Below are 25,073 nucleotides of genomic sequence, written 5' to 3'. Positions count from 1 at the left end.
AAACTTTTTTTTTTATAATAACTAACATTTACATAGCATGTTTAAAATTTTCTAAATGCTTTTATAAATATTATTTCATTGTTTCCTCAAAACAACTTTGGAAGGCATTGTCATCTCCATTTTACAAATGAGGAATCTGAATTTGATGGAGGTTAAGAAACAAATATTTTTACTCCCTGACATGAATTAAAGGGGATAACTAGATGGCAAGGGGATAGAGCACTCTGCTTGGAGTGATGAAGACCTGTGTCAAATCCAGCCTCAGATACTTACTATGTGACCCTCAGCAAGTCACTTAAACCAATTCTCTCAGTTTCCTCTTCTGTAAAATGATATGGAGAATGAAAATGGCAAAGCGCTCTAGGATCTTTGTCAAGAAAACTGCAAATGGAATCAGACTTGACTGAAACAAAACAATGACAAAAATGGATTAAAGAAGTCTTGGAAGTTCCTTTAGGAATCTTTAAGAAAAAGACAAATGAGAGAGGCATCTTAGAATAGTACATATAGAACTAATCTTGGCATCAGGAAGACATGGATGGATTCAAGTCCTGCCTCTGCTACTTCCTAGCTGTGTGATTCTAATCATTTAATTTTCCATTACTATGGGCAATACTCTTAAGACTCAGTGGCAGAGTAATTGCTGAGATCTTCATTGGTAGAGGTAATTTTGTCACTGGGAAATTCTTTACACCAATGGATCTGCAAGTCCTATTAAAAAAAAAAAAGCAGGGAAAATACTATCATACATGAAAGATATTACTGTACCTATTAGAAAAATGGTGAACTAGTTACATGTTAAAAATGCTTGGTCTTGAAAAATCTCAATTGAATTTCATCCACTTACTCATCCAGTGTCATTGTGAGAGAGTAATGGGAAAGAAAATTGAAACTTTAAAGAAAGATGATCATTATGGCCTGAATTACATTTTCAGCATACTCAAATTCTATGCTTTTTCTCCAACTCTGGTTTTGGGGCCTATGCTGATTTGTATAGCTGGTTGCATGATTCCCTCCAAATTAAAAAGAAGTCCTTGATGGTTGAAGCTATAGATGGGAGGTGCTCCATCTCATCTAGGAGGAAGTGGTGGTTTTGCATCTCTTGAGTGACCAATCTTTTTATGGATTCAGAAGCTGGGATCTGCACACTCAGTGCTCACCCACAAGGCCACAAAAGGTGGAATATTTCCTCAAGTTGATCTCATTTAACCACTTTCCCCACATTGAACCCAGAAAGCTGCTCTTTTGGGCCAACCTCTCCACAGGCAGGTTGAAAAGCTAATCATGGAAAGTGTTGGGACTTAATGTCTCCTGGTTTGGATATGTGTCAGAAGTCAGGCCCTGACCACAGAGCAGCCCTAATCCTTCTTGCTCATAGACATGAAAAAGCTGATGAAACTTGCTTTTGGTCCAGCCCAGCCATGCCCAGCACATTGAAGTAAAGCTATCCAATTTTCTGAACATGGGAAGCAGACTGTACTGGATATCATGACTGACTTGGTATCAAGAAGATGGGTTCAAGGGCCATTTCTGACACTAACTAGGCATATGATCAATTGTAATTCATCCAGGCTTACCTTACCTTTCTGAAAAATGGAGATAATTGTCCTATGTCACAGGACTATGATGAAAATTTAGATGAGATATGTATGTGAAGTGCTTTGCAGACTTCAAAGTGTTATATAAATGTCAGTTATCATTATCACTTCTACTTTCATCAGTGAAAAACCATGCTTATCAAATTATGAAGCAATGAAAAGAAAGCTACCTTCTCAGAAGGGCCTGGAGATCTGAGTGATTTAATACGGTCCTCATGAGAAGATTAAAGGAGCTCATTCAAGCCCTTCCACAAGAATATAACACATGGGATCAAGGTAAACAGGACTGCTGTCACCAGATGTGGAATAGAAGGTTGAAACGATTTGATCATCTTTTCTTGGAGCATTGAGATTCAAGTGGCCCAGATTTTAGAAGAGAAAAGTGCATGACTTTGGGGGGATTCTGAGCTGAAGCGTTCAGCAGCACTACAAGGGATCTAGAGTTTGGATGTGTTTTTAACTTTATTATTGCCACGTGCCCAAATGTCAACTCCAAAGACAATATGCGATAAATCAAGTGTAGCAAAAACTCAGATGGTTAATGAAGGAGACTTGGCTTTTGTCTCTACTCAGCACTTTACTTTTCACATGCTGAGCAAAGAGGAAGAAACAAGAGTGATCCTGTCTATCTCCCATGAAGCTCTCTTGGATTTTCTACCCTTGGCATTGTTCTCTGTCAGCAATAGGATAAATAGCGAATAGAGCAAGGAGCCCAAAAGTTTGAAAATATAGAATGTCCCTGTTTCTCCCTAAACCATTTTCAATCATTTACAAGCACTTTTTTTATCTCCCTTCCCTTCCTGTCATCCTTTATCCTTCCATCTTATTTTCTTTTCTCTTCCCCTTTTCCTCCTTCCCTTCTCTTCCTTTCTCTTCTCTCCCTTTCGTTTTCTTTTTTCCTCTTCCCTCTCTTACTCCTTCCCTCCCTCCCTCCTTCCCTCCTTCCCTCTTTCCTTCTCTCCCTCCCTCCTTCCTTTCCTTCCTTCCTTCCTTTCTTTTCCTTCCTTCCTTCCTTCCTTCCTTCCTTCCTTCCTTCCTTTCCTTCCCTTCCTTCCTTTCCTTCCCTTCCTTCCTTCCTTCCTTCCTTCCTTCCTTCCTTCCTTCCTTCCTTCCTTTCCTTCCCTTCCTTCCTTCCTTCCTTCCTTTCCTTTCTTCCTTCCTTCCTTCCTTCCTTTCCTTCCTTCCTTCCTTCCTTCCTTCCTTCCTTCCTTCCTTCCTTCCTTCCTTCCTTCCTTCCTTCCTTCCTTCCTTCCTTCCTTCCTTTCCTTCCTTCCTTCCTTCCTTCCTTCCTTCCTTCCTTCCTTCCTTTCCTTCCTTCCTTCCTTCCTTCCTTCCTTCCTTCCTTCCTTCCTTCCTTCCTTCCTTCCTTCCTTCCTTCCTTCCTTCCTTCCTTCCTTCCTTCCTTCCTTCCCTCCTTCCTTCCTTCCTTCCTTCCCTCCTTCTCTCTCTCTACTCCTCCCCCTCCAATTCCCTTTCCCTTTCCCTCCCCTCTCCTCTCCCCCACTTTCTCATAAGAGAAGAAATATTTTCTAACAATTAGAGCTAGCCAGACCTAGAAAAATTATCTATCCCTGGCTATTGTGAGTTCCTGCTCACTAGAAGTCTTTACACAAAGGCTGTTTGACCATTTTCTGAGGATGTTATTGACGGCATACTTGTTCAGACATGGGTTGGTTTTTTGAGGTGCTTTCTCATTCGTGAAGGTCCTGGATTCTCTGGTTCTATGCACAGACTTAGACGATGAAATTTTGACATCTGTCCAACAAATGTAATCCATGAAGATCACTAAAGACAATTTGGGCCAAAACAAAACAAACAAAAACATTGACTTTGCAGCCCAGCCAAATTAACCAGTTGATACCTCAACTTCTGCTTTTCACCAGACTAAATAGATCTAGCCAACCCATGAGAGAAACTGAATGTCAGCACTTAGCAAGCAACACCAAGATCCAAGTGACTGTGTGTTTGATGCTGGGCCTGGGTAACACAGCATTTGGCTTTCTAAACACTTTATATTTTTTTCTTAAAATCAGCTTTTTAGAGCATTTTTCTCATAGGTCATTCTCTTTTCCCTTCCCCCATTCTTCTTCTTTGCACGTATAATATCTTAAACAGTACTTCCATTATGCTCCGCTCCACACGATGGCTGATGCTGACACTGAGGGGCTGGTTGGAGGCCAGGCTAGGATCCCAGGCTGAAGGAAAGCTGATCCAGGATGTTTTTTTCTTCCTTCTCCAAAATTTAGGGAAAGCCTTGCCTGGATATTTCCCTCCCACGGAGCTCTCCATGGGAGCCAAGTCCTTGCTTTTACCCTTTGGGACACAGGACACACTGAAGCTTTGACACAGAATCAAAGCTGTACCGCCCCCTCCCCAATGGGCAAACCACCTCCAGGCCTCCTGCTTTGGGGAGCCTGTGGAGCAGTGACTCAGGCGGGCAGCCTGCGGGGGTGGAAATGATTCCACCAGCCAGCTTAAAACAAACAACCCTGAAACTCATATAAAGAAATACAATCAATTCATAATCCTAACCTCCAATACCACTATTCCCACTAGTAGGCAAAGGGGTAGGGCTGTGCCTCTTTCCACCCACAAGCCTTAGTAGCCTTTTTAGTTGGTAGCATCACAGCTTAAAACTAGAAGGAGCAGTAGGCAGCCAGGCCTGTCACAGCAGAGAATGCTAAAGTCAGGATGGAGAGCTGGAGTCAGGAACTTCTTGTGCACTACTGTTTGACTCTTCCTGATCCGGTAGACCATGTCCATGGGGTTTTCTTGGTAAAAACACTGGAGGAGTTTTCCATTTCCTTCTCTAGCTCATTTTACAGATGAGGAAATGGAGGTAAACAGGATTAAATAACTTGCCTGGGGTCACAGTAAGTTTCTAAGGCTGAATTTGTACTTTACCTGACTCCAGGCCCTGCTTTATCCTGAGTCACCTTGCTATCTCCTAAGGAATCACAGATTAAAGTGATTTGTTCAAGATCACACAGCCACTAAGAGTCTAAGATTGGATTTGATCTTACATATTTCTGACTTCATGCTAACTGTACTGCCATATAGCCACTCTAAAGTCTGAAAGACCTGTATTCAAATCTAATCTCAGATATTTATTGGCTATATGACTCTACAGGGGCAAGTATTGAGCCTCTGTTTCAGTTTTCTTAACAGTCAAATGGGGATAGTAATAGCACCCAACTTCCAGGATTGTTATAAAGATAAAATGAGATGATATTTGTAAAGCACTGAGCAAACTTTAAGGCACTGTATAAATTCCAGCTGCTGTTTTTGCTGTTGTTGATAGATGTCATTTAGGTCAACTCCCCCTTCTTAGAGTTGAGAAGATGGGGGTCCCGAAGGGAGAAGAGATTTACCTAAATTTATACAGGTAGTAAATACCTGTCAATGTACGAATCCAGGTCCTCTAATGCCAAATCCAGCCTTCCTTCTTTCTACTGTGCCAGCTTGCTTCCTTCCATTTCAGAGCTGCCCTCGATGTTCATTTGAATCTTAACCCCCCTGGACACAAATAATAAAGGTGAATGGAGAGAAGAGAGAAGGAACAGTTAAACAAGCATAATCAGTTCAAGGTCCCCCACACCTTAGGAATGACCCTGGAACCAGTAAACCCCAAGGAGGATCCTCATTGGAACTATTTTAGAAAAAAGCATCCAGTCATGATGGGACTATCCTGAGGACAATATAGATACCTCACTTCATATATTGCACAGACTGCTGATTGATTGTAGCTTATTCTCTACTAAAAGTTTGCATCTAAAACTTAAAGTTTCCCAAGATGAGCAAGAACAAACATTCTCAGTAGGCTCTATCAGAGTCTGGAAAAATTCATTCTATATTATAATTTTAAAGATGAAGGAGTAAATAGATGACAGAAAGACATACAGAGAGAAGAAACAGAGAGAGAGACAGACAGAACAGAGAAAGACAGAAATTAAGAGATAGATAGACAGAAAGACAAAGACAAAGACAAAGACACAGACAGAGACAGAGAGAAAAAGAGACACAGAGAGATTTTATCATGCACTTAAAATGTGCTAAGTACTGTGTTATCTGTCCTCAAGTCCCTTTCCTTCAAGGAACTTTCATCCTAATGAGGAAAGACAACACATAAAAGGAAACTAAAAAGAATAGAACTTAAATTGGAAGAAAAGAAGAATGAAGGGAAGAGAGAGGTTCTCATATTCTGGTATCATTAATCTTATCTCCTAGTAAGGTTGGATATGGAGTAAAGTAGAATGCTGAGTATTAACTAATAAATCCAAGTCTTATAGGCAGTTAATTGTGGGATGCAGAATAACAAGAAAAGTCTCCCCTCACATTTCTTATCCAAGTTCTAGGATCTACAGAAAACTTTCAGCAATAAAGACATAAAACAATTCCTACTAGGATTTTTGTGGGAGGATAGTATACACAAGAAGCTTTCTTGTATCTTGGAGTTCATAAGAAAAGTGAAATAACCCATTTCAGATTTTCTTGCCCTTAGGATTTGGCCCTGGAATCTAATCAGTCTTCTAGTGTCAGAATCAGTCACTTTAAGCCAAATATGGTGGAGGTTTTATTGTTGCTCAGTCATATCCGACTTTTCTGTGGCCCCAGTTTGGATTTTCTTGGCAGAGATATTAGAGTAGTTCACCATTTTCTTTTCCAGATCATTGAAGAAATTGAGGTAAATTGAGGCAAACAGGATTAAAAACCTTGCCCAGGGTCACATAGCTGGTGAGTGTCTGAGGTTAGATTTAAACTTAGGAAGATGAGTCCTCCTGACTCCAGACCCCACCCTATCCTGGGCCACCTTGCTGCCCATATTGGAGATACTGTTGGCCTATCAGATGGCTGGTATGGAAGAATCCGTGGTCAGGGTTATGAGTAAGCCTGTGACTACTCTATGAGTAACCCCCTTTTGGCTTCAGCTGAAGTCAGACCTATTTTCTGGTGAAAATACGGGGAAAGCCAATGTACCACATATCTGATAATGGAGGCACCGTTGGCTTATTTTGGCTTATCAGATATGTGGTAATACACATAAATCCACATTGACTTTTTCAAAAGAGGGGTCACTCACAGCACAGTCACAGGCTCACTTATAGCCATTAGATTATGTCCTTCTGGGCACTTCCAGTTTAGGAGAGAAAACATTAAATTCCACCTCTGGACTACAGGAAGACAGGACGCAAGTCAATTTTCATCAATAATGCGCTGAAGTTTTTCAGATCTGAGGGAGAAATTTCTATTAATTAATGCATTCACTACAGTCGGATAGTATACTGGCAAGATGACCTAGGTTTAAATATTGAAATTACTATTTATTACAGTTTCGGTCTTGGGCAAACTTCTCTTAACTTAAAAAACTCAACTTCTCAGCTTCAATTTCCCCCACTCTGTACAGTGAATCTCTAGTCCTTTACTCCTTCTAAGTGCCTTGTTAACAAGGTATCACATTCAGATTGTCCCATAGACAAAGTCATTATCTTGGCACAGACTTGGGATCCTGGCTCCCTTATTTCTTAGATCTATCTGCGTAGGCTCAGAATGAGAAGATCTCAGAGACTCAGAAAGAGACCGAGAGACAGAAAAGGAAGGTCAAGCATGCTGGAGAGGTTATGCTTAAAGATGGGCTTAATTTCCTGGAGACGCCAAGAAGATGTCCAGACTTCTCTCTAGGGAACCATGTGGGTCACCAGGAGAGGAGAAACTAATCCCAGAAGAAGACAGAGACCAATGTGAGGTGGAAAGAAAGCACTGAACAGTCAGAGATCCAAAGGGAAAGTTAAGATGTGGAGGAATAACCCAGACACATTCCTTCACCGGCATCATGAACCAGCTGTGAAATATTTACCAGCACAACCTTGATTATATAGGTCTCTGGGGAAGCAGAGGATCATAAGAACAGAATATTTCTGGTTCCCTAGAAACCCCATGCTCTTTATCTTTGTAGAGGGGGTGTATCTGTGTATGTCTGTGAGCCCATCCATAGGAATACTATAAGTCCCAAGGGTTATATAAGTAAATCTCTATGGAAGGTAGAGGCCCATTGGAGAAGAAATTAAAATTATTTTGACTGTTTATAGGCTTTTTGGTGCTTATTGTTGTTGTCATTGCTGTTGTAATGAATAAGATTTATCCCATTGGAAATTTTGTTAAATTGAGATTTTTGCATTGGAGCTCAGAACCTTTAGGTTACACAAGCTAGATTCCAGGATTATCAGAGGAAATTTTGGGTGGGGGCATGAGTCATAAAGCTTATTTGTAAGGTTTGCATGATTGAACTCCATCTGTGAGTCTAAAATTTTAGATATGGGTCACAAGTTACATATAAAATAAAGGCATCAGAATAGATATCTCTGAGGTACTTTCTAGTTCTAAACTCTGCATTAATCTATAATATAGACATAGCAGTTTTCAGATCATTAACTGTATCTTTTAGCCCCAAAAAGCCATACAATGTGCCCCCAGTTACCATTATAAACTCCTTTTTGAAAAACCTTCTTGAAGAGTTCTCTAAAGATGTCATGGTATAAATTCATGTCTCAGAAAGAAAACAACATAACTGAGTCTACTTTCACATACACTCAGGCAGCTTTTGGATGAGGCAGAGAAGTTAGTCCCTTCATCTGCTGGCTGATGGGCCATGAATATCCAAGGAACTCTTGAAGCTGCTGGGCGTCAGGCTCTAGGAGGGATATTGTTTTTACAGAAATGTGAGTCCTTGGACTGGCTCCCTGGTGCTGGCTTTTCCATTTTGTCTTAGACGTGTTTCTATTTGTGTGTCTGGAGGCTGGAGCTGACCACAGTGCTCAGTTTCATCTTGCATGATTTGTAGTGAAAAAGAAAAAAAAAAAAAAAAAATGGACCCTAGCCGATGTTGCTTAAAAGAAAAAAAGTTGTTGGAAACCTCCGTAGCTGACATCTTAGCGTCCTTGCAGAGACAAAGTTTCAGTTTGTGCACAGACACATATGTGAATGACTGTCCCTTGTGTTTGAAGAAGACACTATTGACAGTGTTAGAACTCATGGAGACCATTACGGAATTTGCTTCCTCTCTCTCTCTCTCTCTCTCTCTCTCTCTCTCTCTCTCTCTCACACACACACACACACACACACACACACACACACACACACACACACACACATTGAGAACACCTTATTTGGGGAACTTTGGTTGGGAGCATTTAAGGTGGTGACGATGCTTTCTTTGATGGAAATAAGGGAATTTTAAGATATTTTTTATACATCTGGCAGGTGGGTGAAGTGATGGGCCCAGGTGGAGCAAATGCAGATTTGGTGGGCTGCTGGAAAATGTTTGTGTTCTGAACTCTTCTCATGCCTATCTGCAAAGCTACACCAGATTGTTGACCTCCAGGGCAAGCTGCCAGACCTCAGTTCTTCAGTCTTGGCTTGTGAGCCAATTGTATTAAGACTTTTTTCTTTGGAATCACAATTTTAGCCACTGGATTTAATTTAATTTTTGCATTTGGTACATGTATCCCAATAGCCCTGAGGTCCATGGCATGCTTTTGATAAATTGAATAAATAAATGCAAAGAGAAGTATTCTTTGTGTCCAGAGATGTGGGTACTGGCAGGAGGCTTTCCCATGCATATGGATATGAATGAAGAGGCCACTGGGAGATTTGTGGTCTCTGTCCCACTGACTACACACTTCAATCTGTTACATGTTGGCTAAAAACACCACCCTTCACTTCAGCATGTGCTGTTGCTGTTTATTGCTCTGTTAAATTCACAGTTAGCCTACCAGTAACATTGATTGCTAGATGGTTTCTGTACCACTGCCATTCCTTGTTACCTTTCTGCCTTGTTAGACCAGATGATACTTTTAGGAGGTGTAATCTTCCTATCTACAGAACAGCACTTTACCTAAATCAGCTTATAAATCTGGACATCTCTTAAGGGCCCCAAGCCTTTTAATGAAAAGTTTTGGAGGATCAATATTTTCCTGCTTGAAAATGCCCCAGATTGTATCCTGGTGATAACTTCTATTTGTTCATTGACCATTCAGAATGCTAAAGGATGAAATTTATATAAGACTCCTCTTGGTTTCAGTAGTACTTATTATGGGTCTTCAGTCCTTCTCACAACTTAGGATATCAATTGGTCCCTTGACACGAATCACCCCTGAAAACTAAAAGATATTAAGAAAGATTTGGCTTGGAACTGAAAACAGATTAGGAGGAGGACAAGTAGAAATACTCCCTGAGCACCTTTGTAAAACTATTTTTTTTATTCAATAGGATAGAAAATTAATCTTTAGGGATATATAATGGTGAGGTATTATAGTATGGTGGAAAAAGTGCTGGACCTAGAATCAGAAGAGAATCCTGGCTAGTGGTGTGACTATAGGCAAACTATTTTGCTCTCTAAGACTCAGTTTCAAGATCTGCAAATTGGAAATAAAAATACTTTCATGACTTATCTGTGCTGTGATGCTCAGTTATTTCAGTTGTATCTGATTCTTCATGACCTCATTTGGGGTTTTCTTGGCAACAACATTTCCTTCTGCAGCTCATTTTACAGATGAGGAAACTGAGGCAAACAGGATTAAATGACTTCCCCAGGGTGGCAAAACTAATAAGTATCTGAGATCAGATTTAAAGGCAGGAAGATGACTCTTCCTGATTCCCAGCCAAGTGCTCTGTGCATTGTGTCATCTAGCTGCCCAGAGCCTATCTCAGAGAACTACAATTGTTTTTAAGGTACTTTGGTTATTTTTCTGTCCATTGAAATGGTTTTACTCTGCTCCATAGGCAGAAACTTTTCCTAGCATCACATTAAAAAAAGAAAGAGAAATTTTAGTGCAGCCCATTCCCCCCATCTTCTCGGATGCGTTGTTGCTTCTGCTCTGAGTATTGCAAGTTTTGGAAACTTCTGATGATTCATAGATGATTCATTCTGATGATTCACAAAACATTTCTCTGCATATTTCCAAAGACCTCATCTGTTTGTTTGTTTGTTTTTTTTTTCTTTTGGTTGAAAAAACAATCTGGTGTAGCTATAGGTGTGTCTTTCAAAGAGATCATCCAGTGAATAGGCAATATATCCACAATAATTCTATTTAATTATTTAATCTTTCTTCCTGAGATATCAAAGTCGAGAACAAAGGGCAAGACAATTAGCCATGGCCCATGAAGGTAATGGTTGACCTGGTTGATCTTGGTGTCTCCAATGGCTGAGCAAACTCTAAGCCTCCTTCATGGCCACTGGGACAAATTGTTCTGCCAGGGGAAGTCTCCATGTGCTTGAGGTAGACGTCTCCCCAAATCTCAGATACGTTTGGAATGAGGTAATTGGAAATGTTTTTTGTTTCCTTCTGTCAGTTACACTAAACCAGGCAAACTCTTTAATAAATGGTCGCTGAATCAAAACAAATGGAATTGAGCTAAAAACCTGTAAGCTCATCTTCTTTGGAATACCTTATGTAACCTCATCATAAATTTAAATACCTGACTTCAAGTCCCATCTCTAACACATTAGAGGTTGTATGAATCCTAAGAAAGTCACTTAACTTCTCAATGTCTCAGGTAGCTCTCTAAAACTCAAATTGCCAAATCAAAAGTCAGCACTGGTAAAAGGAGTGTTTCTTTTCTTCTTTCTTTCTTTCTTTTCTAGAGAAGGATATGGCAGGCTACTCTAGTATCTTTGTCAGGAAAATCCCAAATGGGGTCATAGAAAGTTGGGCATGACTGAAATGACTTAATTGTTCTTTTTTAATCAATACTGTATAACATAGAAGATGTGATATAATAAACACTTAATAAATACATGTTAATTGATGATTAATTTCTTGATAATAATCTCTTCCCTCATAACCTTTTCTTTGCTTCTGTGGCTCAACTATGCCCAACATCCATGTAGCAAACTTGTGTGATCTAAATCTACTTATTTTGATGAAACAACACAAAAACAATTTCAAACAACATTTCTAGGGCTATGGTTAAATAGAGAAATAAAGAGAACAAGATAAAAAGAGATAATTAAGATAGTAGTTGTTAAAGCCTCAATTTTAGTCTTCACATACTGTACTAAAAAAAAAAAAAAAAAAAATAGCCCAGACCAAAACAAATTAATTAAAAGAAATGACTCTTGAATTAACTTTTTCCATTCCCTTTGTCCCCATCTGCCCAAAAATTATCTCATCTTTCTCTTCTCTGGATTCTTGTGGTATATGTTATCTATACCACTCATTTGACATTTATCCTATATTGTCCTCTGCCATAGGTATATACATTTCATTTCTTCTTTCTTTTCTCTCCAATGAAATCTTAAAACATCTGAAAGGCAGGGGCCCTTTTGTCTTCTATTTCATTGTATTCCCCTATATTCCTTGCCCTTAAATCATGAATTTGAGCTAAAAGACACTTCAGAGGGTCATATAGCCCAATTCTCTCTTTTTCAGGTAAGGAAATTGAAGTACATCTGAGAGTTAGTCACAAGATGCTTATATATACACTTAGTAAACATATTAAGTTGATACCTCTAATCATTTTCCAGCTTCTCCTCCCTTATACTGCTACCCTACCTATAAGAAAAAAGAGATCCAACCCTTGGAAAAACTCACCTTTTCTTTTGTTCAAAGCAGCATTGCACAAGCATTTCAGACCTAGGCAAGAAATCCCAGAAAATGTCTCATCAGAGCTTTTATTTCCAGCCTATAAACAAGTTTTTGGTTTTGTTTTGTTTTTGTTTTTCATTTTTTAAGGCAAGCAGAAGAATCTATTTGCAGGAGGAATTGTGGTTTTGATGGGGGGAAAGTCAAATAAAAATAAAAACAGAAGAATGAAATGAGCAGAGCTTTGCCTCTTTCCTCTTTTCCCTTCCCCACCCACTCTACCCACCCTTTCTCTCCTCACTTTCTGTTTTCTTTTTCATGCCAACAACTAAAAGACTATAATTTTAAAACTGAACTAGCTTTTCCAAAGCCATAAGGAATGTACATCTGCACGTGGATTTTTCCATAAGAAAATTGTCCTTGTCTTTTGGCTCTTCTAGGCTAGAAACAATGAGAACAAGCAATCAGATGAGCCTCCCCATATCCCTGACTCTTATTTTAATTTGTCTGAGGGACTTGGAATGGGGTAATTAGAAATGGTTTTTGTTTCATTCTGTGAGACTGGTGTTTGATGAGGTTTGTGCTCCATTTGTTCCAATGGGTTTTTTTATGGTTTCTTTTGTTGTTCAGAGAAAGACTTTGAAAGTCAGAGTTCTATGGTCAGGAAATCTTTTTCTGTTCTTGTTGAATGTCTTAATGGAGCTCAGTCCTCTATATCCCCTCTGTTACTTTTCTGTAATTCCAACCCTTGGCAAATCTGGGTCAGTGGAATGAAAGGGGAACCCCTGACTTTTGATCTCCACCATTCAATCAAGCCATTCCTAAATAAGGTTTGGAAGTCAAGGAGATATCTTTCGAGGAACAGAATGAGATTTCAAATAGGTAACTTCAGAGTTATTTTCCCCAGGATAGTTTAGAAGAGAATGGGGAAAAACTGAAATAATGTTACCCAATTATTTTGAATCCCTTTTGGACTATTGCCTTGTCATTGAGGAAGGACTTACATAGCTCAAGGGAACTATGAGCTATGCTGTGCAGAGTTGCCTAGGACAGACAGGTTGTAGTGGAGAATTCTGACAAAAGATGACCCACTGAAGAAGGAAATTCCACAGACAGTATTATGGCACATGGAGTCTTGATGATTAGGATGTGACTGAACCACTGAACAACAACAACAAAATTTTGAGTATTGTATCCAAGAACTTGTTATGGTGCCCTAAAGAATGATTCCTCATTCCTCTCCATCAAACCATTAATGAATCTAACCATCTGTCCATCTATACTTACTTCTAATCTCTTTCTATTCTTCACCACAATTGTCAGAAACATCATTCATCCTTCTCACAGGGGAACAAAGTAGCTAAGGAAATCTGGAACTTTATAATGCTTCATGACATATTCACAATACACCAGCCTGAATCACTGGCTGGCAAACATTGGTTCTTTGGAAGAATGGGAGTCTTGAAGCCCCATAATCTCTCCCCTTCAAGAATTTTGATTTTAACCATTTCCATTTTTCCCCCACTGCTGGGTAAAAGATTCCCTTTATAATCAATAGGAATATTCTATTACACACACACACACACACACACACACACACACACACACACACACACACACATATATGTATATATATGCATATATATATACAATTTCTCTTCTGAGAAAGTCAATAAGCACTTGATAGGCTTAGATTTATGAATACCCCCAACATCCTATTAATGAATACTATCTGAATTAATAAATACTTGATGAATTGAATTGAATAGACAAAACTTTTATTAAATACTTCCCATATACCTGGCACTGGGCTAAGCCTGGGTTTACAAATATAAGCAAGTAAACAATCTTTACCTTCAAGAATCTTACATTCTAAATAGGGAGATAACATATTAAGGTTAAGTGGAAGATGGAGGAGATATGGGAACTCATCAAATAAGAAAGCAGCATGGGTATTATCTAGCGGTATTTATAAACCTGTTAGTGAGAAGATGGAAGAATCCAAAGTCAGTTAAGCCAGTATTGATTTAAATGTTTCCTATTAATTCTTGAGATAATCTTTTTATCAGAACTCTGAAGAAGCACAAAGTCTTTCCCCTCTGTTTTTGAAGTGATTTCTTTGTTTTTCTTTACCTTAAAATCATTTTCTATTATCCATCCCCCACCACTGAACTTTCCCTTATAACAAAAGAAAACTGACACATGAAGTAAACATTTATGCCCCTCCTCACTCATAGTCCACTATCTATCTATCAAGAGGAGGGAGATGTGTTTCATATCTGAACAGAGTCGAATTTGTTTATTGCAATTAGTGTGAGTTTGACTACCCCTTTTAATGGTCTTGTTAAGTCAGGAAGTATTTATTAAGAATCGACTATGTGCTAGACTTTTTTTCACTTACCATTAATATAGGTATTGCATATTGCAAGTTTCCCATGTTTCTCTGAATTCCTCATGCTCAGTGTTTCTTGTGCTACAATAATATACTTTATATTAATGTATAACACTTTGCTCAGCCATTCCCCCATCAATAGAGACCCACTTTTTTCCTTATTTTTAATATCACAAAAAGTGCTATTAGAAATAATTTGTTACATTTAACATTTTTCTTTCTGTCATTTACTTCTTTGGGTTATGTTCCCTGTAGTTATCTTTGTAGAAACAAGGTCAAATGGTTTCTCATGATTTTTCTAATAAATTCCAAATTTTAAAATAACAATTGCAATAATTTATAGGTCAACTAACAGAGTATTAGTATTTGCTTTCATGCAATCTATTTTGACCATTTTTATCTTTTTTCATCTTAGCCAATTTGATAGGTGAGATTGCTTTCATTTGCATTTCTTCTTCTTTTCTTCTTCTTCTTCTTCTTCTTCTTCTTCTTCTTCTTCTTTTCTTCTTCTTCTTTTCTTCTTCTTTTTCTTCTTTTCTTCTTCTTCTTCTTCGTCTTCTTCTTCTCCTTCTTCTCCTTCTTTTCTTCTTCTTGTTCTTCTTTGATCTTCTCATTCCCCTCCTCTTTTTATTCCTATTGTTATTATTTGTAGCATTTTCTATATGATTGTTAACTTACATTTCTTTTACTAATATTATTTGTTCAAATCTTTAACAAGTCCTTTATTAGATAATGGTTTTGATCTTAAATATTTTATAAATTCGCTCCATACCTTGGATTATATTTGGATTAGGAATATTTGAAGTAAAGATTTGCCCCCCCCCCCCAGTTGATAATTCTTATTCTTCTAGCTGGATTGATTTTGTTCATGCAACAACTTTTGTTGTTTGAAAAAATGTAATTTTAAGGTACCTCTATCTGCTATTTTTTAAAATCAGATCCTTCTTATGAATCAGTCAGGAGAACAGGATGGGGCAATAACATGAATTCAGGCCTCACCAAAAGTAAGTAACTATCTTCTAATTCATTAGGAAAAATTAAATTTTTTTCTGAGATTGTGAAAGAGCAATAATGGAATTTGGGAGCAGGAAAAAAAGCTAAGTGAAATAAGTTGAAAATTTGTTTTCCATTATCAAAGCAAAATTAATTACAAATGTAGAAATTGTTAGTATTATCCAAACCCAGGATTTTCATTTAGTCATTTCATGGTTACATTTGGCTTTAGGAAAAGAAATGAAGCAAAGCAGAGAATAGAGATGATAGAGAGAAGCTAGAGGATCTGTCACTAAGGGGATATTAACCTGTGGGAAAGTCTGGACCTTATCTCTCTGTGGCATGAGAAAAGTGCAGCAGACAAACCCTTGAGCAAAAATATTCTCCTCCATTGGTCACTTTTGCAGGCATCATGGTATCTTCCCATCTGGTGGCATATGGATAAGAATAGAAACTATATACAGAAAAGTGGTTCCCTCAAATGAATTATTCCAAATTAAGTAGGTTCTAAAGCCAGATCTACTGACTGAGATGGTTCTACACTCCTGGATACTAGAATAATTGCATATGGAAAAGGATAAAGATAAATACTAGCCTGTGATTTCACTGGTATAATGAACATCTGAATTCCTAGATGCAGAAACTCCCTCTACCAGTTGTAGATTACAGATTGGTACCTTCTCTGCAACTTATAGAATTGTGATTCTTAATGGGTTACCTGAGGAAGTTAAGTGTCTTGCTGAAGGTCATGCAACCTGATTGTGTCAATGGTGGGAATTAAACTCCTGACATTGAGACCAGTTCTCTATCTAAAAACTCAAATAAAAACAGGGGCCACATAAGGTCCCCTCCCTGGCAGCATATTAATTTAAAAAACTACATATTAATATTATCTATGTTCTATGATATTTTTACTTATTTTGTGAAATATTTCCCAATTATATTTTAATCTGGTTCTTGGAACATTGTAATATAGAATGTTTGACACCTCTACACTATACTATGCTGCCTCTCATCTTTGAGACAACACTGTATATTTCTTAGTAATGATATTCTCTTGAAGGAGAGCCAACAAGATTTCCCTCTTTGCTCTAATTAAGCTGATTTTCTTTCTTCCTTGTTACAGGTCCTCCCATTGGAGGAGCACAAAACATGAATAAGAATACTGAACAGCAACGCCCTCAACCAGGTAACCAGCTATGATTCATTAGTATTAGCTCATTGTTCTATGTTTGACATTACAGCAGCATAGTTAGGTGTTATGGAGTCAAATTATATTCTGCACATATGATCCTGGGCAAATCATTTAACTCTACCTCAGTTTTCTCATCTTAAAATGAACTGGAAAAAGAAATGGTACATATACAGTATATGTTTGTGTACATATATATGTGTATATGTATGTATTTATACATATATAATACATAACTGTGTTTATACATACATATATACATATGTCTCTTCTTTCCATAGAACAGCCTTTCACATATTTTTTAAAAAGTTGTTGTGCTCCACCTCTTCCAAAACTGACATCTTAAGCTTTTTTTTTTTTTTTCTAAAATAAACAATGTATTTGTTTTTGTGGGAGGAAATTGTGACTGTTGTTCTAATGTCTAAATACAGACAGAAAATAAACTTAAATTTCAACAGGAAAGATTTGAGTTAAAAAAGAAAGAAAGAAAGAAAGAAATGTTGGGGCAGTTAGCTAGTGCAGTGGATAGAGAACCAGCCCTGAAGTCAGGAGGACCAGAGGTTAAATCTAGCCTTAGACTCTTAATACTTCCTAGCTGTGTGACCCTGGGCAAGTCATTTAACCTCAACAACAACAACAAAAAGAAAGAAATGTTACTGATTGTGAGAATTGTGAGACACTAGGAAGTGCCATTAAGGCAATTTGAAGAATTTCCTAGTTAAGAAAAAGTTAAAACTAGCCACCAGAAATCATCTAATTCTACTATTGCTTAAAGGTAAAAAAGAAGAGATAAAGTAACCTGTAGAATCTTTTCTAACCTCAGGCTCCCATAACTAATAGTTCATTTTTTAAAAACTACAACCATCCTATAAGCCTATATGTTTTTGCACTACTGGAAAAGATTTTTCAAGCTTTGGGGATCTTTCACATCTGAGTAATAATACATATAAATAGAAATTTCAAAAAGGATAAATTGATAAATCTGAGACTGAAACAGTGGCTAATATTGACATTAGTCAACTATCGTTCTGTCTTCAAATTTGCCAGATGTTGGAAGGACATTAGAATTCAAACTCCTTATTTTATAAAGGAAACTAAAGTCCAGACAGACTGAGCTAGCTAATGGCAAAGCTGGAATTAGAACCTAGATTTCTTGACATCTGGGATTTCTCCAAAATATCAGAAGAATAAAGAGAAATTTATAACATTGTTATTGCTAAATAAGAATCATGGCCCAGCAATTATTAATATTTCTCTAAACCCAGTTATTGGGCAAACTTTCCATTAATTCGTATTATTATTATTACAAGATGAAACATTAGCTAGAGTTTTCTGTCAAAAGTTAGCATTAATCAAAGTTGGGAATTAGGATACATTAAGTCTGAGGTGGTGGTATCCCTAGTAGTATTTATGTTATTTCTGTTATTGCTGATGCACAGATTTTAACTGTGTCCATAAATTGTCCGGAAATTTGAAGTCTGTAGAAGACATCAGAAAAAAACTTTCTCAGATCAAACTTTCTTGTGAGAGTACAATAAAATTATAAACATACAGAGTCTTAAGTTCATAGTTATGAATGTAAAAAACCCAAAATAATGAAGCCAATATTCTTTGGTATTCTTTGTTTAGATCCCTATCAGATACTGGGCCCAACCAGCAGTCGCTTAGCAAACCCAGGTAAGTTACTTTAAGCCTATTCTAAGTCTCTTTTGTCCCAAATGGTCCAAAGTTTAGACAAAACATTGGACTTCTGCCCTTGATCCAAACATAACCAAGTGCCCTGGACAGTAACACACTGACCTCAGCTTGTTCTTATCATGAATTAGAGGAAAAGTAGAAAGGAAAGAAGCAAAAGAAGGAAAAGAAGACTGAGTAAAGGGCTGAAGAGTGAATGAAGAAACAGACACTTGGAAAGACCAAAGTGTTTTCATCAGTTAGTAATATGCTTTAGGTGAAGCTGTTTAGACAGAAACAAACAGCATCATTAAGCACATTTATTACTGAATTTCAAAATAGAGAAGAGCAGTTAAAATGGGAATTCTATTTGGGGAAAAGGGAAAAGAAATCAAATAGCACTCACTTCTCAAATATCTCCACTCATGTGGACAAATAATCTTTTTTTAAAAATTAAAAGTAAAAAAAAAAAAGCAAAAACAAAAACCTTCCACTTGGTCTATAGGAGCTATAGGAGCACCTGGCTTTATGCAAGAGACATGCCTAAAAAAGTTCATTCTGAATTAATCTCCTCCTAACTTGATTCATTTTAAATGCAAAAGGGGAGTTTGTCATTTAAAGCAAACCCCAGGTCTCCTTTTAAAATATAAAGAATTTTTTTTTTTTTAGTGGCAAAAAGTTTTGCAGGTTTTGTAAATCCATGTTGTTTTCTTAAAGGAATTACAAATGAAAAATTGTTGAGAGATGAGAGATAGATAGATAGATAGATAGATCGATAGATAGATGGCAGATAAATAAATATGGAGATATAGATATAGGATTTGATTTGGGAGAGGTTACGAGAGATTTACTTTTGTAAATTATTTTCTTACTTAAGAAAATATTAAATTTAGTAAGCAAGACAGCAGCAGCTTTTTTCTAGTATTATTCCTTTTGTTTCTGTCATGGACCTTAATTACCTATCCATTTATAACCTTGAGTATTCTGTATTACAAATTCTTGTAAACTTACTCTCTGGCCACCCCTTTTCCTTTGCTAGATCCCCAGCTGGGGGAATGACATGCAAGCATGTTTTTTTTCTAGATATGGGAAGAATCATTAGACATTAGTCAGTTCAGGTCATTATAGGTTTCAAATAATGTTGATGAGGGTATTTGGAAAGTTTATATGCAAAATGTCTCAGCTCTATCATTTTTAATGTAGATGAGTTGATGTTTATCCCTGATACTAGTTGCTCTGTCATACACCTAGAGTGGTTTTTATAATTAAAAATTTTGCATGAACAAAGTCAGTTCATCTAGAATAAGGAGAGAAGCTTTCAATAAAAAAAAAAAAATTATTATTTTAATAGAAATAGGAGCTATGGGGAGAGAAGTGGGAATTGTCTTGTCCATGAGAGTGTGTTTAATCTTCTCTGGAACTTTTTGACCAGCCAGTTCAAATTGAATGCTAGGATTTTTCTTTTCTTCTTTATGTACGTATCCAGTCTAAACCAAGTAGAATAGAGAAGAATATGAAAAAATGTAAAAGTGGATATGTAGTAGAGAGATAAATTTCTTTGCCCTGGGTGTTGTCTTAGTTCTAGGAAAAAGCTAGGCTCTTCTAAAAGTATTACAAATCTTTCCATAGATTACTTCACTTAAATCATTCTGGTGATCTGATCATTCACAAAATCATATTCAATATTTGGTTTTGTCTAGAATTTAGTTCATTTTGCTGACCCAAGATACCTGGGGTGGGTGGGGAAAATAATAAAAAAATAAAGACTATCCCAACCAAGATCAGTTGGAAGTGAGTGCTGGGAAATAATATTGTGCTATTTTATATATATATTCATTTCTTTTCTGTTTCTGATCTTGTATGATTGATTTTAAAATTTTGAATATTTTTATGTTTTAATATGTCCAGAAGGCTTGAGGCATGTGGTACTGAAAAAAATGTGTTTTTTTTTTTTTTTAATTAAGGAGATAGTTTAGGATTCTTTTCCTTCAAATTGTTTATCTTTAAAAATTGCATTTATTAGTATATTAGTTCCATCCTTCCTTGTAGAATGTAAGCTTTTAGAGAGCAAAAACTTTTATTTTTGTCTTTGTAGCTGTAGTAATTAACATATTGCTTGGTATATAATATCTCTTAATTGATATTTGTTGAATAGAGTTGAATTCTTTGTTAGACAGAAAACCATAATAATTAAATAACCAAAAACCAAAGTAATAGAGGAAGAACATAATATTAAAAAATAAGTTATGCCCTCATAAGGCTAGAGTTCTGACTTTTATAGAGAAATATATAATTTTTCCCTCTGTTTTCTTCACTTTCTCTAGGGAGCGGGCAAATCCAGCTGTGGCAATTCCTCCTTGAGCTGCTCTCGGATAGCTCCAATGCCAGCTGCATTACTTGGGAGGGGACCAATGGGGAATTCAAAATGACGGACCCCGATGAGGTGGCCAGGCGCTGGGGGGAGCGGAAGAGCAAGCCCAATATGAATTATGACAAGCTGAGCCGGGCCCTCCGATACTACTACGATAAAAACATTATGACCAAAGTGCACGGCAAAAGATATGCCTACAAATTTGACTTCCACGGCATTGCCCAAGCTCTTCAGCCCCACCCAACTGAATCTCCCATGTACAAGTACCCTTCTGATATCTCCTATATGCCTTCCTACCACGCTCATCAACAGAAGGTGAACTTTGTTCCTCCGCACCCATCCTCCATGCCTGTCTCTTCCTCCAGCTTCTTTGGAGCAGCATCACAATACTGGACCTCCCCAACTGGGGGCATTTACCCGAACCCCAACGTCCCCCGCCATCCCAACACCCATGTCCCCTCACACTTAGGTAGTTACTACTAGGAGTTGTATTCTCAATAGCCTTTTAGCTGCACACACATACATTCCTCATAGTTCCTGGGAAATTTTGGACTTTGAAGGCTATCTGTGACCATGAAGACAAAAACCAAACTGGATGTTCTTTCTTGCTGGATAGAACCTTTTTAGCTCTTCTTTAAAAAAAAAAAAAAAAAAAAAAAAAAGTTGGTAACTTTTGCTTCCTGTACTTAAATAGAGAGATGGATATTTCTATTGGCCAGTATTCCAGTTTGGATTCACAGTCTCCTTTGATCTCTAAGGAGTTGAACATTCAGATTACTGGAACGGTTCTAACATATTTTATGAAAAAAACAATTACAATCCTTTTTAAAAAAATTTTATGACCCAAAGCTGTTTATCAAAGACACAGGTCTCATCAAGGACCTCATAAAGATTATTATGAACATGGATCACAGAGTCACTGCTCACTAAACCAGTCATGCACTGGTTTGGGACCCTTATTAGGGAGGGATGATGGGAAGCCTCCTAGCCTATGCTAGAAGAATCAGAAAGTGAACCTGACAGCATTGCTAATTTGACAAGTGGATGGCAACTGGAACACTGGCTGAAAGGCTAGTGAAGTTTTCACCCAACTGGAATCTTTTTTTTTTTTTTTTTTTTTTTAGCAAGTATGAGTGTGTGTGAGTGAGTGTGTCATGTTGAAAAAGCCAAGGGCATTGCAAAATCCCGTCTCACTGTGCAATGCACACTAGGCAAAGCATTTTCTCTGGGAGTAGCTGAGATCTGAATCGGGAGAATTTTAATGCAAGCACAGACATTCCTGAAACTTATAAAGGTAAATGATTAATTAATTTTTTTTTAAATGGATGACAGTAGGTCCCAGAACTTGGAAGAGTTGTAGGGATTTTGAAACATAAACAGATTCGCAAGCGCTGTGCGTTTGTCAGAAGGTCATTCCAGGATCAACAAATCAGAAGGCAACTTACTGTATAAATTATGCAGAGTTATTTTCCTATATCTCACAGTATTAAAAAAATTAATAAAAATTAAAAATAAGAAGGAAACGAGTTGACCTCGGTCACAAATGCAGTTTTTACTATCAAATTGGTTGTCGTGTTTTGTTTTGTTTTTTTTTTTTAATGTAATTTGTACATCTTTTGTCAATCTGTACATTTGGGCCATTGCTTTGTACTTTTTAGCTAGGTTAAAAAAAAAAAAAAGGAGGGCGATGTATCTTAACTGCGACTGGAAGGAAACAAAACATTTGAGTGTCTCTTCAAAGTGATGCACTGGTGCCATTATTTAACAAAAAAAGACAAGGGAGTAAAACTAATCTGTTTAGATCATTAGTGCTTCAGTGACATTAATAAATAACAATATTGCAATAATCACAACTTGTGCTTTATAAAACAAATAAACTTACCCTCGTGGATACGAGACTTTTCCTGTTCTATATATGCAATGTATTTTTTTGGATATTAAAATATATATATAATTTTGCAGGTAATCTTTGTCCTTTTTTTAAACTGTATTAGTGTTACGCTGACAACTGTTATATGAAGATTATGTTGTAAAATAATGTGACAAAATAAATTGTGCCTTCTTTCAAAACAGAAATTTCCTCTTTCTTCTCTGCTTCCCTGGAAGGGACTGTCTCTTGGGGGCCATTTTGTATGGCTTTCTTTCACACTCAGGAATGTTTTTAATGAGCATATAGCAAAATGGTACAGTTACAATTGCCCCTTTGATAGCTGTCCCTTTCAGACCTGGAAAACCCCAACAACACTACCTCCCCAAGTCAGAGAATAAATGCTGCTTCTCCAGGTTACTATTCACCATGAAGGCCACTCATAGCTCTTGAGAACTAAGATGCTGATCAGTGGTGGCTCCCTTCTGCATTAGACCACACTTTGTTTTACCTGTACCCAACCCAGCTTCCATGGCTCACAGTATCCCGATTCTTTCAACCAGCCCTGTATACATGGCCAGAGTGTGTGCTTGGAGACTTCTCTAGTCATGTGGTGGTCCCATTAGGATTAATGGTCCACAGGGGATATCTGGCCAGGGAAGGGGGAAGGAGGAGGTAGTCTATGGCCATGGTGTTAAGCAATAATAATAATAATCATGATCACAAAGATAGATTTGGAAGAGACTTTAAAGAGTATATACCCCAATCCTGTCATAAAAAAATGAGAAAACTGAGACCCCTCAGATGGAGGGATTTCCCCTGGATCATACAACTAGAAAATGTCAGAGGCTAGATCTGGAGCAAGTTTCTGTCTCCATGTCTACTACTCTCTCCACAAAACCACACTGTCTTTTTATTCTTCAGGTATTTGTGCTTTCTTCAAAGTAGTTGCTCCTTTCACCAATGCAGATTGCAAATCTACAGTGATTTGGGTACACAGTCTTCAAGAAGTGCAGTGGCCAAAAAATTTATCACTCTCACAGATAATCCAGTTGACCCTCTTCAAATTAATGTAAACCAAGACCATCATAGTATTAGAGATTTAAAATTGGAATAGATCTTTAGAAGTCAAGTTGTCCAATCCCTTCTCCTTTAAAGGAGGAAACTGATAACCAAGGCTTACATGAATTTCCCAAGATTGCATAAATAGTAAGTCAGAATTTGAACTCACGTCCTTTGAGTACCGATCTGATATTTTTCCCACTATACCACAGAGGTTCTTGAATTACATAACATGATAGACTTAGACCTGGAAGGAACCTTAGACACCATCTAATCCACCTTCCTAGTTTTACAGATTTGAGGCCAACATTAAGAGCCTTACACAAGAAGCTCACGAATACTAAATGGCAAAGACAGAATTTGAACTTATATCTTCTGAACTCCAGAATCAGTACTCAACAGTAGTCTGTGGCCACCAGGCCCTATATCATCAGGACTATGATGGAAGCCTTCCCAGTTTGGTAAGAGCTGTCAGAGCTTGCATTCTTGGGATCATTGAAGGGCATCCGGTCATTTGTGTGCTATGGTATTACTCAAGGCCAGTACACAGTGCTCACTTATGGAGCACTTTACAATTTGTACAATTCTTTGTAAAACCCAATAGATACAAAAAGAGGATGAAAATTGGCTTCCTGGACATTGTGTTGATGAATAACCCTAGATAGCAGAGACTGATGACTTGTCTATCCTCAAAATTCTCCATGAGATAATATTTCCACTTCCTTTGGGGCAGCTGCCCCAGTATTTAATAGTCTTTATGGTACTTTAAAAGGTTCCCTTTTGACAAGAAAGAAACTTGCTTACATGCAGTAGATCATACTTTTCAAGAAGTGCTTGGATAATTTTTGGTCCCTTTTTCCTTTTTCTCAAGAAGTGCTTGGGTAATGAATAATTTTTGATCCCTTTTTCTTTTTCTTCCCAACATATCTCTTAGGTAACGCAGTTCTGTTTCCTTTTAGGCCCTGTTTCCCTATTTTAAAACCCAGGAAAATCTGATCATGAGGTGTGGAAATAGGAGATGTTTCCATCCATGACAGCTTCTAAGCATATTGTCCATGGGATTTTCTTGGCAAAGATGCTGAAGTGATTTGTCATTTCCTTCTGTGTATTAAAGCAAATAAGGAGTTAAGTGAATAGCCCTGGCTTACATTACTAGGAAGCATCTGTGGCCACATTTGGACTCAGGTCTTCCTGACTCCAGGTCCAGTACTCTGTCCATTGAACAACCTCGCTGTCTCCTAATGATACCATACTGACAATAACTATGTTCTTTTTCAATGTCATGTTCAGGTCAAGCATTTACTCTTCAGCTTGAAATCTCTAGAGAATATTTGAGGAAGATGG

General features: G+C 37.5%; 1 protein-coding gene across 1 annotated transcript in view; it reads left to right on the top strand.

Moving 5' to 3' along the window:
• Positions 1–22,870, top strand: part of FLI1 (Fli-1 proto-oncogene, ETS transcription factor) — a 156,679-nt gene extending 133,809 nt beyond the window's left edge. Inside the window, 4 exon segments of the mRNA XM_074303827.1 lie at positions 15,509–15,574; positions 16,690–16,752; positions 18,385–18,432; positions 20,754–22,870. Of these exon segments, the coding sequence (XP_074159928.1) occupies positions 15,509–15,574; positions 16,690–16,752; positions 18,385–18,432; positions 20,754–21,283 (707 nt within the window). The 3' untranslated portion in view covers positions 21,284–22,870.
• Positions 22,871–25,073: the final 2,203 nt, after the last annotated feature.

The sequence above is a fragment of the Sminthopsis crassicaudata genome, chromosome 3 (genome assembly GCF_048593235.1).
Source record: "Sminthopsis crassicaudata isolate SCR6 chromosome 3, ASM4859323v1, whole genome shotgun sequence".
Taxonomy (NCBI): Eukaryota; Metazoa; Chordata; class Mammalia; order Dasyuromorphia; family Dasyuridae; genus Sminthopsis; species Sminthopsis crassicaudata.
The sequence above is the reverse complement of the archived record's forward strand: the minus strand, read 5'-3'. Positions and strand labels throughout refer to the sequence as shown.